At 36.3% G+C, this 15878-nt stretch overlaps 1 protein-coding gene across 2 annotated transcripts in view; it reads right to left on the minus strand.

The window, feature by feature from the left end:
- Window positions 1-1653: 1653 nt before the first annotated feature.
- LOC148646883 (interferon-induced protein 44-like) overlaps window positions 1654-15878 on the minus strand; it is a 49423-nt gene continuing 35198 nt past the window's right edge. For both annotated transcript variants that reach the window (XM_088608984.1, XM_088608983.1), the window contains 2 exons: window positions 2653-2753; window positions 1654-2032 (listed from right to left, as the gene is read on the minus strand). In XM_088608984.1, coding sequence (XP_088465110.1) covers window positions 1850-2032; window positions 2653-2753 — 284 coding nt within the window. In that variant the 3' untranslated portion in view covers window positions 1654-1849. The remainder of the gene's footprint in view (window positions 2033-2652; window positions 2754-15878) is intronic.

Consider the following 15878-nt stretch of genomic DNA (forward strand, 5'->3'; position numbering starts at 1 on the left):
GGCTGTAAAGATTAAAGATTTCTCCAAGCCCATTGTTTCTCATTTCACCTCTGATGACCACGACCACTCTAATCTCTCCGTCTGTGTTCTCAAAGATGGTGTTCCGAACTCATACATCAGGAAGACCACCGAAACCAAAATTATTCTGCAGCTAGGATCACACATTCTCCCTTCTCTTAACAACAGACTACTGTTCTTTTAAATTTTCTCCGTTCATTGGAAGTTTCATTTCAAACCTCTCTGCACCCATTCTGACTTCACACCTCTTGATTGACCTCTCTTTCTGTCCCCTGCTCCCGCCTCTCACTCCTCCTCCATCCCAACCTTTGTTCTCCCGCTACTTTACCTTTGCCTACTACCCTGTCTCTCTCACACCTGAAGAAGGCTCCACGGACGAAACGTTGTGTTCTCTTTCTTCTTTTTTTCAGCATGAAATAAACCTATTACTTGTTCCTTTGCAGCCTACGCATGCTGACGCAGCTACCCACCTGAATCAATAGACATTGTACAGCGTATACTATTGTGTTGCAGTACATGAATATAATTATACCATTATTAATTTCTTTAGATACGCGACTCCATATTATATTCCCTATTAATCAAATTCAAGAAGTATTCTTATTTACTCCGGTATCGAACGTATTTGCAGAAAAGCTTAAAACTACAACTTTTTATACACGTTATTTCACGTTAAAGACTTCGATGCTTAAAATGTTTAGGGAGAAATTGAATACTTGTGTGTGTTTTTTCTTTAAAGTACCGAGACCAGCCATATACAGTTTACATACTGTAATACTGTATGTTTATGTTCTAAAATTAATATCGTTTATGGCCTTCACACACTTTATGCTCCTATTCTTTTAATGCTCAGCTACTAACATTTCCCTTCAGTGGTAAAATTCCATATAAATATTCAATACTAAAATGGGCACAGTAAAGACATTTTAATATTGATGACGCACGATGATGTAGCCGAATGCCTGCGGTACGTGTTTGTGCTGCGCACTTTGAATGGCTGCATCTGTTGTATTGTGCATTTAATATAATATTGGTTACACCAACTTGTTAGACTGTCTCACTAACATGCTCAAATTCAGATACGCCTAAGTAACTGATACTTTAATTAAATTGATATCAGCATGTATCAGGATAGCAACTGAATTCTCCAGGCATTGAATATTTAACTGTATGACAGTGGAATCATAACTCCCACATAGAAAGACAAAGGAACAGCTGATGATCCCATCCATGCTCTGCTGGCTTGATGCCACTGGGGCTGTACTTTAAGTTTTGAAATAGCCTCAGGAGACAAGTTACACTGGAATTAAAAAGTAATTGTAAGGACCTGAGCACCATTGATGTAAGTATTATAAGAGTAATGTTATAAAAAGATCTTGAAGGTGGAGAAATGGGTACTTTCTTTTTCGAATTGCATGGGATCCTAATTCATGTTTTCAAGGGGTACATGGTTTCAAGGGCTCAAGGAGTGCTCTCTCCTGGTCCCATTAACACCTCTTTCAGCAGCAACCTAGCTTTCTGAGGTCCAGGTACTGGCCAGGCCAGCTTCAGTGGGCTGCTTGATAAAATGATATACAGTATCGGCTACTTTATATCTTGGAGTAAAGCAGAACCTCATGAATGATTTAATTCATATTAGCATTAGGTGATTTTTATTATTTTTTCTGTTCATATTCTTATACAGAGGCATTTTTCCCTTGTCAAATTTCTAAAAAATATATGAGAATATCAGAAAAACAAAAAACAAAATTGAGTTAATTTAGCTGTTAATTTAGATATGCATCAGCGAAATTTCTAAAATATAGTGCATAGTTATTAATACTTTACAACTTTATTTCTTATATCCCATTTGCGTCAAGTTTAGTAAGTGTCCATTTGCAAATCTGAGTATCTGCAGCAGTGCTGTCAGGGCCAGGACATCAATGTCATCATTCAGGCTGATTTCCTCACTGTAGTTCTTCACGGGAAGAATGCAGTTTACAGGAATGCCCGATATCTGATGAAACCTCTCTATCTGAAATATAAAGAAAGACAGATGATTGATTAAATATAACATACAAGTCCAAGGAATTTAATTGTACTTTAAACATTGCAGACATACTGTAAACATCAAAGAATCTAATGTCTATTAATGTCAAATGTCCCAGTGAATGCCTGTGTGTCTGCAGATCTTGGTATGCAGGGAGACTAGTGACACAGCCTGTGCTCTCCAGACTCTGTTCTCCTTTCTTTTGTGAGAAGATGCTTCAGTTCCTCAACAACACATTTCTAAATTACTGGGCCAAGCAAAGAGGCTGCAACCTGCTTGTCTCAGACCCAAGACCCACCTCAGTAATGCATCTCCTGCATAATCTTCAAGCCTACTATACCTCACTGAGAGTCTCAGAGGCCGTTAGACTCTAACAAGATCCCTTAACTTCAGAGCTCTTACTGTCTCCTTCCAGCCGGAGCCTAGATGGCGACTGATTATGAAGCAAATCAGCAAAAGTAATTTAAGCTGATTACAATATTTTAATAAGGTACAAACCTTGAAGGAGTATTTCTTGAATATTAAGGTCAGGTTTGCATTCTCTTTATTAAAGTGTAACTTGAGACAGTAATATATTAATATTAAATAGCAAAGTTTAAACTCACCTGTGATTTGATGTATTTACTCCTGTACACATTCCTGACATCTTTTCCTACCAATGGACAGGCTTTATCCACCTTAGTTAACAGCACAACCTGGGGAATATCTGCAGAAACAAAACAAAATAAATTTGTTTTTTTATCAAACCTTCGTTATGCAGAAGTTAAGATTTCAGAGGCAGGGAAATGGCAAAGGTGGAGCTATTATTGACTATTATTTCTGAGCTTCTTCCAGGCAATTTGATTTTATGCACTGTATTTTTGTACTTCACTAATTCAGCTTTAGAATATTCCTCGGATTAGTCTATCAGGTGTAGTGGATCATATTCTTGGGGTAATGTAAGGCTATACTTGTCATGAAATACTATTCATTCAGAATTATTGGAACAAAACTCTCTTTTATTTGGGATCTTTAAAACTTTTATACGTTTTAATTTTGTTTTTCAGATGTAGTGAAAGTTTTGTCTGTACCATTTAGATTGCGTTGTGTTGTGTTTTACTTTCATCATTTCACACTGATGGAGAAAATAATCCGTCATTGATATTATTATATATTTTAGAGTTTTTCTCACAATTTTATTTGACAATGTTTTAGATGTTGTTGTGAATCTGTATTTTACCAAGCAGTTTAATAGTGCTGAATGGAAGTTCCCAATTTATTACAGCATTGATCAGGTGTAGAATTATTTGGTGCATATGTGTAAATGGTAGGTGCTATTTTTTGTATTGTAAGACCTAATATCCTGTAGCGGCAATGCTTGTTAATAAGACAGAATTAAGTGTTGCTGTGCTTTCCCAAATGAGGCCCCATCTCTCTGTTCATCTCTGTGGTGCAGCCACAGAGAAGCTATTCATGCAGGCTGATTTAAAGATGTTTTCTTTTGATAAGGGACAGCTCCCAAATGGGGATGCACTTAGCTAAGCCTGGCTATCATGATCAATAGTCACCCATTGGCGCCTATCTGTCTAGGGAGTGCCAGATGGACATCTGGACTGCATTCCTAAGTGTCAGGAGTAAGTGACTCATATCTCACCTTGATCAACCAATCAGGGACTGGTAGGGCCGAGTAACCCACGTGGGACTCTGATGCCCATGGAACTTTCAGCCAATGAATGAGCTGAAGTTCCTCCAGGTAAAAAGAGGCAACACAGAGAGCCTGTAGGAGACTATTCTAGGGACTATTCCAGTAGGAGAATTCTAAATGAGTATTCCAGGAGCAGAAGGCTCCCAAGGGCAGGACATTCTCGCAGCGTACCTCCTGACCATCCTGAGACTCAGCCCGGACAACCACGGAACGGCCAGTGTGTCCGAGTGCCAGAACTTTCCTTTGTTCTAAGAGTCGAGAGCGGAGGTGGCCAGCGCGTAACCAAAGGATCCACCCAAGGTTAGCATCAGCAGCAAGCCTGCTGAACAGGTCGGAACTGTGGACAGCTGAATCACTATCCAGAACTAGCGCTTCATCAGGAACGAACCGGTCTTCTTCCTGACTTGCTGACCCACAGTATCTTTTCTCCTGTGCACAAACTTTGCTAGTTAAAGCCAACACTAACTAGCCGGTCAGTGAGCATCAGCAGCACACCGTCGCAAGCCGCACAATACAGCCTGGCACGGACCCAGAGAGCCCGCAGGAGATCTGAATCCCCAGAGATTGGATGAGTATTCAACTTCAATGCATTACAGCTCAAGAATTCAATTGTTATCCCAACCAGTTGATATCAATTTAATTCCTAAGAGTTATGTACTTGTTTTGAGTATCTAATGTAGAAGTTGTAACCAAGTTCAATTACGAAACAGTCTAAATGAATGATATACTGAACATATGTCCTCTTGATATATGTAACTCTTCGTAACTGATTGAATATATACCTTTTGTATTCTGATAACCCTCTCGATAAGATCTGTTAGGTTTACATGCATATTCTATGTATTAATAAATGTATCCTCGTGTATTAGTACCTGTGTGTGTGCGAGTTATATCGCATGGTTGGATTCTAAAGCCATTAAAAGAATCATTTTGTGATTTACTGCTACAATTCATAATTGTCCCAGTAAATGCCCAAACCCTACAGAACTGGTGCCTCGTGAGAGCACACTACAATCCTCATCTCTGTTTTATTTCTTCTCTTGGCCACAAAACTGTCCATGTGTCATTACAACTCTCCAGGGTTTAAATTCAGTTTAGGTTGATGACCACAGCAAAGTAATTTTAAAACTATCCTTTTAGACAGGACCCTTTAGCTTTAACAGCTGTGATGGCTATGAGCAAGGTACCTACCTCCAGGAGTGAGTGAGCACTGAGGGCTCCTGTAGTGGTGAATTCTGAATTATTGCTGTGCAGTGATTGCAGTCAGTGTGACCCAAAACTTTATTAATGTCTTTCGTAATTACTATACAGCCAAAGAGCAGTCGTCTTTTGCTAATTTGTGCAGATTGCATATATGAGCCTGATTTAATAATACTTAAAAATGCTCTCAAATTCTTTGTTTATATTGTATCTTCTATGATACTAGAGGCTTTCATTAAATCCACTGTTGTTTCTGCAAATGAATGTCTTGAACAACATTTATTATTATTCAAGCTCTAAAAAGGTTCTTGTACTTGTACTTTGGCGTAAATCTTTTAAAGAATCTTAATTTATTTTTTAAATTGAATAGCTAGTTGATGTTTTACGCCCAGTCAGATTAAATTGAATTGTCTGTTGTTACTCATTTCAGTTTGCATTTACTCTCTAACTCTGACACATGCCTGTCAGATCTATACATTGTGTGTCCTATAATGAGCTCTACAAGAGAATCTATACCAATCTGAGGGTGAGCTTATCCCTCCTTAAAGTCACTATTGAGCAATAAAACAAGGCATTCCTGTAAGCGGTTCCATGGGAGAGATAACTGTTTGACAAATTGTAACAAAAAGTATATTAATCACAGGCAGCCAAATACAATATTTTTTTTACTTGTAAGTGTTAACTATCTGAGAGATAAAATCATGTTAGCTTAAGTCTGATCAATTAGAAATACATAGAATGCATTTTCAGCATTTGAATGTTACACATAATTGTTTAAAAAGCTGTGTGTTCATTGAGTCCTTGAGTGTTTTTACAATGAGCTCTAGGCTGTCAGCCAGTTTGGGAAAACATAGGTGTAGTGAATTGAGGGTTTGATGAGCTACAGCTGTGATGGTCTCTATATCGAGTATACAGATGCAGCCATTCAAAACAAGTGCGGTATGCTGCGGTATAACACAGTGGGCGTGTCACAGTATACCGCATCCTACCATATGCAAATTAGATTATGTTAATAGTATCCGGAATCACCTTGTAAAACCGGCAGGTGGAGGTAATAAAGCTTAACCTCTCCTGTACAGCATTAGAGCTGTCACCAGAAAACATTAGGTTTTGAATCCTGATCACTGCTGAGGGACTATCTTTATTCAATTAAGAATTTAAGTTGTATACTCTTTAGACTTTTAAATTTAAACTGTATTACAGTATGTTAATCGTCATATATTAAAAAAATTGGTATATTTTATGAAAGCAAGATTGCTTAGTTGGACAAAAGTACACAACCTACCACCTTTATCATAAATATTTTAATGATGCAGAAATATTTTATGCATCAAAGTCTTTACCGAAGATATTACTAATAATGAATGACCTTGGACAAGCTATAAACTCAAAGTATTACATTGGTCCACATTCTTTGTAACTGTCTTTGTAAACAAAAAGACTTTATTTTATTCATTGACAAAAAGTAACACCACAGCTTTTCATTGATCCGATCATGTATTCGTTTCCAATCATACAAAGTAAGTCTTGAGAATCTCCTATTCACCATGTCCTTCACATGCTCATAAAAGATATTAATTTAGGAACATAAACATATTGCTGTATGTAAACTGTACTGTATATGGCTGGTCTTGGTAATTTAAAGAAAAAATACAGACCAGTATTCCATTTCTCCCTAAACATTTTAAGCATAAAAGTTTTATAAAACGGTCCCCAAATATGCGATTTCTGTATAGAATGAATTTTAATTTTTTTAATTTATTTAACATGAAAATTAAGCTGTTTACATTCCTCCACCTGAGAATATAGTCCCTCGTTGCTACGTAACGCAGAAACACAGCCACAAGTAATTAGCAAAGAGAGGACATTAGCTAGCCAATATGATAAAGGAATAAATGATTTGTTTTTTGTTTATTTCTTTAGCACATTTATTTGAACATTTCCATCGATTGTACAAGCACTGAAAAAGTGTCCAATCCCTAGTTCGTCAGGAATTTTCTTTTACTATAACAGACATAAAAACTCCCTTGCTTTAAACTGGGTGTTTCATAATTTCTAAGAATGAAAATGACTTAAACTATGCGACACTTATCATTCAACGAGAGCTCAAAATATCACAAGGATCCTCAAGAGCGCAACAAAGACAGCAGAAAAAGATATCAGATACATGAGAATCCAAGCTTTTTTATTTACGCTAAGAAGTAGTCTTTAAAATTTCTTTATCACTCAGTGAAGTCAAAATTCCGGGGTGTGCGTATATTAGAGAATATAGCACGGCTTCGAATGTGTATCAGCCAATCAGATTTCAGGACCGGAATTATTTGTTTTATAATAGGGAATATAGTATGGAATCATGTATCAAAAGAAATAAATAATTATATTAATTTAAGGATCTAAATATCTAGAAAATATGTATCTATATAGCAGGTAGTATTACTGTATTCCACTTTCTTTGTAAACATGGAAAAACAGATTCACAAGGCGAAGCTGTGTCACTCTTCTGTGTAAAAAACCGTGGCTGCTGTTTTTAATAAGTTGCTGAGTAAAGAATAGGAATGTTCCTGCTCTCAGTCTTTACCGAAGATATCACTAATTGTATTAATAATGAATGACGTTGGACAAGCTGTAAACTCAAAGTATTACCCTGGTCCACATTCTTTGTAATCGTCTTTATTAAAACTTTATTTTTTCATTCAAACATGGAAAAACAGATTCACAAGGCGAAGCTGTGTCACTCTTCTGTGTAAAAAACCGTGGCTGCTGTTTTTAATAAGTTGCTGAGTAAAGAATAGGAATGTTCCTGCTCTCAGTCTTTACCGAAGATATCACTAATTGTATTAATAATGAATGACGTTGGACAAGCTGTAAACTCAAAGTATTACCCTGGTCCACATTCTTTGTAATCGTCTTTATTAAAACTTTATTTTTTCATTGACAAAAAGTAACTAGTATTTAGTTGATCCGATCACATATTCATTTCCAATCACACAAAGTAAGTCTTGAGAATCTCCGATTCACCATACCTTTCGCATGCTCATAAAATATATTAATTTAGGAACATGAAAATATTATGTAAACTGTACTGTATATTGCTGGTCTTGGTAGTTTAAAGAAAAAATACACATCCGTATTCCATTTCTCCCTAAACATTTTAAGGATCAAAGTCTTACATGTGGTTATTTCGGAAACGTTTTTACGTGCTCCTTCTGACCATAATAAGATTATATACTTTGTGAACCTTTTCTGTGAATTCGCTCGTTATTGGATTAAACAAACGCATACTTTTAGAATTTGATTAACAGGGAATATAATATGGAATCGCGTACCTAAACAAATTAATAACGATATAATTATATTCATGTACTGTCTGGCAGAATAAACTGAAGAGTTAGTTAATGCGACACAGAATTGTTAAGAATTATCACCTCTTTTTATATCTGAGAACAAATGAGAACATTCCACTCAATGGGCGATGCATTTTTATCTCAATCACCTGCTAATTCGTTTTACACCATGGGAAGACAGGAGAATGTGGTTGTACTGTATCTGTACGGAATGTGTGTTGCATTTACAAAATTCAAGTGTTTCAAGTGTATAATTAAAAAGTAAAAAAAAAACTTAAAGCTTACACAAAGATTCTAAGATGATCACGAGGAAGTGTATTGCATGTCTAATGGTCTAACCCCATTTTGATTAAAATCACAAATGCATGTTTATTAAATGCCTTTTTTGATTCACAATCTGAAAATGAAAACCGGGGTCGGTCAAGTCAGCTAGAAGTTCAAAAACGATTCTGGCACGCCTGTAGCATTTTCACAAAACCTCTTAGAGTTGTGAGAACACTTGCTTTGTGTATAAAGTACATTGTGAATGTTTTCACAGCCTTCACTTTGTCATTTTTATGCCATTTTTTTTTTAACACGCATGTCCATAACTTAGCAAGGGAAACAGAAAGCCTTCAAACCAAATGCATTTTAAAGACAACTTTCCACCCCCTCTACTCTTATCAGAGCAGAATAGGCTATACTTCGGTGGATATTTTGGGTTTTTCTTGTTCACATATCTCCCCTTTTTATAAAACGACATGGTTGAAAACTGTTCCAGAGCCACTGTTGTTTCATCAGTGAAAAATACATAATGAAATGCCTCTCCCTGTTCAATCCATTGGAAAAAAGAAAAGGAGCATAAAGCGTCTGATGGTCATAAATGATATTAATTTAGGAACAGCATCAGATATATTTTTTTTAACTGCACTGCATCGGAGAGAATACCATAGCTTTTTTTTTTACTCCCTAGCATGTTTTTCTTTACTCCCTGGTGGAAACGGGCTTCCATAAGAATCAGTATTTTTCCTGCATTGAAGTTTAACTCGTTCACAGCGCCCTTACATTTCAAACTCCAAGCGTTTCAATTTGGCTGTGTTTATTTAACAGGCTGTGAAAACAGTAACAATGTACTTTGTACACACAGCAAGCGTTTTGGTAACTCTAGGAGGTTTTGTGAAAAAGCTACACACATGCCAAAATCATTCTTGAACTTCAAGCTAACTTTACTCCAGTTAACACCTGATCATCTACCTTAAAAACTTCAGTGCTTTGTGTATATTCTAATTGCAGTGGGGGCAGGGTGTGTGGGGACAGGTTACTGTTTTCACAGCCTTCACTGCTGTTCACAAGCAAATAGCATTTAAACCACAGCACCCACAATGCTGCAAGTGTTTTACACACTAAGCAGAGTAAGCACTAAGCACTAAGCACAGAAGAGTGACACAGCTTCATTTTGAAGCCATTTTTTTACCACGCTTCTTTTGTTCATATCTTCGCAAGGGAAACAGAAAGCCTTCAAACCAAATGCATTTTAAAGACCACGACTTGTGAAAATGTTCACAGCCTCCACGTAAAACTAAAAAAATCAGTGAGCTAATTCTCTTTTCATTGATGTGTAATTACACACTAACTGGAACTCGGGGGGACCGCTGTGTACACACGTTCACAACGCGAGAAATACTGTTCAATACGGCTTTGTGCGAAAAACCCATATATCAGCATAGGAAGCATAACAGCATAACCCAAACTGTAAGCACAGGAATAAAGCTTTGTTTGATTTCTGAAACCCTTTCTTTATGTCCTGTTTTCATTCAGGTAAGGGTCAACTATATACACAATACTGCTGACAGCAGGAATATTCCTATTCTTTACTCAGCAGCTTATTAAAAACAGCTCCCATGGTGTTCAAACCAATGTTTTAATACAGAAGACTGATGCACGCTTCGTGTTGTGAATCTGTTTTTCTAAGAAAACATGTGTCCGTGGGGGAAGGTGGAGTGTCTTTCATGGAAAGCTCGCCCCATTCTAAGTTGAAAATACCTGTAAAACCGGTTTGTTTACAAACAATGTAGACACAGACTCAGAGAGTGGAGTGAAATTCAGCACAGAGAAAGAGAGATGCGAAAACCACGCAGCCCCAGGCAAATACACAATATTAATGTAGGGCTTTCGATTTGCACCCTACACCCTGCGGTACCGCTGTGTACATACAGAACATGTTGTGATATTTAGAAATATAAAAATGTCAATATAATGCCAATAATATTTGCTATTTTAGTTTTTCAAAGAAATGTTTATTTGTTAAAAGAAAACTCATGGTGACAGCTGGGTGGAACACCTAACCTCAGGGTTATAAATCAGTCACTTGAGCTGTCACACCACCAAGGCCAGTCAAGTGACAGCTACACACATAGCAATGGAAAGTCTAATACTTCTGTTTGTGCTACAGTACATGGATATAGTTATACCGTTATTAATTTATTTAGATGCACGAATCCATATTATATTTCCTAAATCAAATTCTAAAAGTATGCTTTTGTTTACTCTGATAACGAGCATATTTGCAGAAAAGGTTAAAACGATCACTTTTCACAAAGTACATAAACGTACAATAATATGGTCAGAAGGAGCATGTAAAAACGTTTCTGAAATAATAACATGTAAGACTTTAATGTTTAAAATGTTTACGGAGAAATGGAATACTGGTGTGTATTTTTTCTTTAAACTACCAAGACCAGCCATATACAGTACAGTTTACGTACAGTAATATGTTTATGTTCCTAAATTAATTTCTTTTATGAGCATGTGAAAGGCATGGTGAATCGGAGATTCTCAAGACTTACTTTGTATCATTAGAAACGAATGCATGATCAGACCAACGAAATGCTGTGGTGTTACTTTTTGTCAATGAAAAAAGAAAGTATTTTCGTTTTCAAAGACGGTTACAAAGAATGTGGACCAGGGTAATACTTTGAGTTTACAGCTTTTCCAAGGTCATTCATTATTAATACTATTAGTAATATCTTCGGTAAATACTGTGATGCATAAGATATTTCTGCATAATTAAAATATTTATGATAAAGGTGGTAGGCTATGTACTTTTGTCCAACTGAGCAATCTTGCTTTCATAAAATATGCCAACTTTTTAATGTTTAATTTTTAATTAAATTAAATTCTTAATTGAATAAAGATTGTCCCTCAGCAGTGATTGGGATTTGAAACCTGGTGTTTTCTGCTGACAGCTCAAATGCTGTACATGAGAGTTAAGCTTTATTAGCTCCACCTGGTGATGATTCCAGATGCTATTATTTTACTGCGGTATTATGTGGTATGACGCGATATGACAGGCTATGACGCATTGTGATGCGACACGCTCACCGCGTTTTACCATGGCGTACCCCGCTCATTTTAAATGGCTGCATCTGTATCAAGACCAGCCATATAAAGTAGAGTTTACGTACAGTAATATGTTTATGTTCATAAATTAATATCGTTTATGACCTTCAGATGCATAATGCTCCTCTTCTTTTTATGCTACTAAAATTTCCCTTTAGTTGTAAAATTCAATATACAGATGCAGCCATTCAAAATGTGCGGTACAAACCCCCGGTAAGGTAATCTACCCACAAGCCACCCTACGGTGCCCCGCGGTAAGTGATTGGCTGGCCAAAATGACCGACAGGGGCACTCGTGGTGCATTGGTTGGTAGTGAAAAGATTTAATCATTTAATGTCTTTACTGTGCACATTTTAATCCGCTTAGTTTTCAATATTTATATGGAATTTTACCACTAAAGGGAAATTTTAGTAGCTGAGCATAAAAAGAAGAGGAGCATAACGCATCTGAAGGTCATAAACGATATTAATTTAGGAACATAAACATTACTGTATGTACGTAAACTGTACTGTGTATGGCTGGTCTTGGTAGTTTAAAGAAAAAATACACACCAGTCTTCTAATTCTCCCTAAACATTTTAAGCATGAAAGTTTTATAAAACGGTACCCAGATATGCGATTGCTGTATAGAATGAATTTTAATTAAAAAAAATATTTAACACGAAAATTAAGCTGTTTACATCTTCCGCCTGAGAACAGTCACCCGTTGCTACCCAACGCAGAAACATGGCCACTAACTAGCAAAGAGAGGACATTAGCTAGCCAATATGATAAAGAAATAAATGATTATTTTGTTTATTTCTTTTGCACATTTATTTGAACATTTCCATCGATTGTACAAGCACTTGGAAACTGTCCAATCCCTAGTTCATCAGGCATTTTCTTTTACGCTGTGGGCATTCTCCCGGTCTGGCGCCGGTCTGTGTCTTCTAGGATATAATGCCAGTGAACTCTTGTTTTTATGTCCATTATAACATTCTCCTTTGCTTTTAACCCAGCGTCTAACCCCTCTGATTGGTGAAAAAAGACGTGCTGGTTTGCTATACATACTGTACCAGGAAGATGATTTCTTCCTATTCGAAATGTGTATTTTAAAAGTTTAAGAAGTAAAAACCTTACAGCGTACACAGATTTCTAAACTGATCAGGATCGTTATCTTTGTCTTATCCATAATAATGTTCACCGCTCTGTCCAGCAAATTAATAATAAACTTTATATTATATAGTGTTTTAAACGAATAAGTAATTAGATTGCTCATAAACCTAATCACTTTTTCTACATAAACACAGTGTAATTGCTCTCTGAAAATGCTTTTTCTTTTTATTAAGGCTCAGATTTCAACTATAGATCGTATTATAAACTTTCTTGGAAAAATGTCTTTTATGTAAACCATGTTTGCTATTAATTCATTTAGGGCTAGAATATGTTCATTGTCTTCCAATCGAGTCGAGTTGACATTAGAAGCTTGCCACGTCCGGACTGTTACACCAACGCATTAGCATGTTAAAGCGATTTCATTGAGGAGCCTAGCTTTCTTAACTAGTAAGTACTGTACTTCCTTGGTTTTGGAGGGGGGAGGTGTCTTTCGCTGGAAATCTCGCCCCCTTCTACTTTGAAAATACCTGTGAAACCGGTTTAATTCGTCACAGCCAGCACTCCCGCAGAGAGGGGGGTTTTACTTGTTAATGTCTTAGCTGGAACACATCATTATATCTCATTTTGTATTTCTGTGAAAAAATCGTTTGCCCAGCCTAACACTATTGTTGTTATTGTTTTTATCCTGTAAAGCGCTTTGAGGAGCACAGCTTTCTCACCACTTAGATTATTTTTTGATACCATCCTTACACAAAGCAGAAACTTCTTGTATTTTCCGATGACATACAAGTGGAAAGATTACAGATTTTAATCGTCTTTTTTCTGAACCAGGGAAAATCTGATCATGTTTCTCTATAACAATAATAAAAAACTTTATTTTACATATCACCTTTAAAAGTGGCATCTCAAAGCAATACAGTAGATGTAAACCACAGATTACAAACTAAATACCCAGACAAACACAAACGCGTTTTTAATAAAATGCTTTTATTCATTCAGCAGAGAGAAAGTGTAAAACCTGGGCGTAACAGCTGTTCCTTTTTCTGATCACTCGCTCTCTGGATAAACGTCTCACCTGTCCTGTTCTTTGTTTTCCTAATTTGCTGATTATGCCTTCTGTGATCCACTCCTGCCCTCACAACTAAAGAAGACTATTTTAAATTTCTTTGCGCGGTCCATTGTGCAATTAACCCTTGTATGTGCTGTCCTTAAGGTGATAGAGAAAAAGAGCTGACTGACAAGATTTAAGATGTGGCTGTCAATGTTGGATTAAAAAAAAACATTGCCCGACGTTTGTTGCATTGCTTGAAAAATAACTTTATTTCGAGAGACTGGATAAGTAATTCAAGTTTTTTTTAGCTTCCTTAAAAACAACTAATAATTTAACTATATGTGCAAACGTTTTATGATATGTCGCTGTTGTGAATGTCTGTGGAGTGTATCTTATTTGCCTGTCTGTCCTGGCTCTCTCGCTTGCCCTCCCCCCCTCTCTCCCTCAATTCAACTCAAGGTACTTTATTAGCATGACAGACGGGTACAATCAGTGTTGGGTACTTACTTTGCTTTGAGATGCCACTTTTAAAGGTGATATATAAAATCAAGGCTTTAACTTGCTTTAACTCCGCAAGTCTGAGTTCTCGTGTCTGTCCTATCCGAACCCGAAAGTATTACAATATGTATCTTTATAGCAGGTGGTGTACAGCTTTTTAGTATAGATTACACTTTTCTAAAATGTATTTAAAAAATAAAAACGATTACAATCTAATCTTTCCACGTTTGATCCCAAGATCCCAAGAAAAATAAATCTAAACGGGGAGAAAGCTATGCTTATTAAAAGCTATTGTTTATTAAGATACTTAGAAGACAAAGATATCAATTTATGTTGCATTTGTCTGATTGTGAATCAAAAAACACATATATTTAAACCCGTGTTTGCGATTTAAATCAAAATGCGATTCAAATCAATATAAATGTTTATATTGTAATGCCTAGGTGACTATTCATTGTTATTAAAATGACTTTAATTCGATCATGTTGTGATATTTAGAAATATAAATTTGTTTGGTGCGAGTGAGGTTTTATTTAATCTCTGACTCAGGGAAACGTTTCATTTTTTCAAAGAAATGTTTGTTAAAAACAATTCATGGCTCCAGCAGGATTTGATCACAGACCATGTGACATGGGAGTCAGGAACCTAACCCACTGTGCCACCAGCAAGGTCACATGCAGAGTGCTGAAAAAGCACTACAGAAACATTATCAACAGACAATGTACAGCGTGTACTATTCTTGTGTTGCGGTACATGAATATAATTATATTGTTATTAATTTCTTTAGATACGCGATTCCATATAATATTCCCTTTTAATCAAATTCTAAAAGTATGCTTGTTGACTCCGGTATCACGTTACTTAAAGGCTTCGATGCTTAAAATGTTTAGGGAGAAATGGAATACTGGTGTGTATGTTTTCTTTAAAGTACCTAGACCAGCCATATACTGTATGTTTAAGTTCCAAAAATAATATTGTTTATGGCCTTCACACGCGTTACAGTATGCTCCTATTCTTTTTATGCTCAGGTACTAAGATTTCCCTTCAGTGGTAAAATTCCATATAAATATTCAATACTTAAACGGGCACAGTTAAGACATTAAATATACATACAGTATACATACTGTATACAGTACAGTTTGCATACAGTAATATGTTTATGTTCCTAAATCAATCTCTTTTATGAGCATGTGAAAGGCATGGTGAATTGATTCTCAAAAATTAATGTACTTTGCATTATTGGAAACAAATGCGTGATTGCGAAATGCTGTGGTGTTACTTTTACAAAGATGGTCAATGAAAAAAAGAATGTGGACCAGGACAATACTTTGAGTTTACAGCTCGTCCAAGGTCATTCATTATTAATACTATTAGTAATATCTTCGTTAAAGACTTTGATGGCGACATCTCCAACATGAGAGGTTGAGCTTTATTAGCTCCACCTTGCGGAAATTCCGGATACTATTATTTTGCTTGCGGTATTATAGGAGAATTTACGGTAACTCGCGGTAGACTGCATAAAGCGCACCACAAAATAATGCGGTATCGCCCGTGCATTTTGAATGGCTGCATCTGTAAATAT

The sequence above is a fragment of the Lepisosteus platostomus genome, chromosome 16 (assembly GCF_059453375.1).
Source record: "Lepisosteus platostomus isolate fLepPlt1 chromosome 16, fLepPlt1.hap1, whole genome shotgun sequence".
Lineage (NCBI taxonomy): Eukaryota > Metazoa > Chordata > Actinopteri > Semionotiformes > Lepisosteidae > Lepisosteus > Lepisosteus platostomus.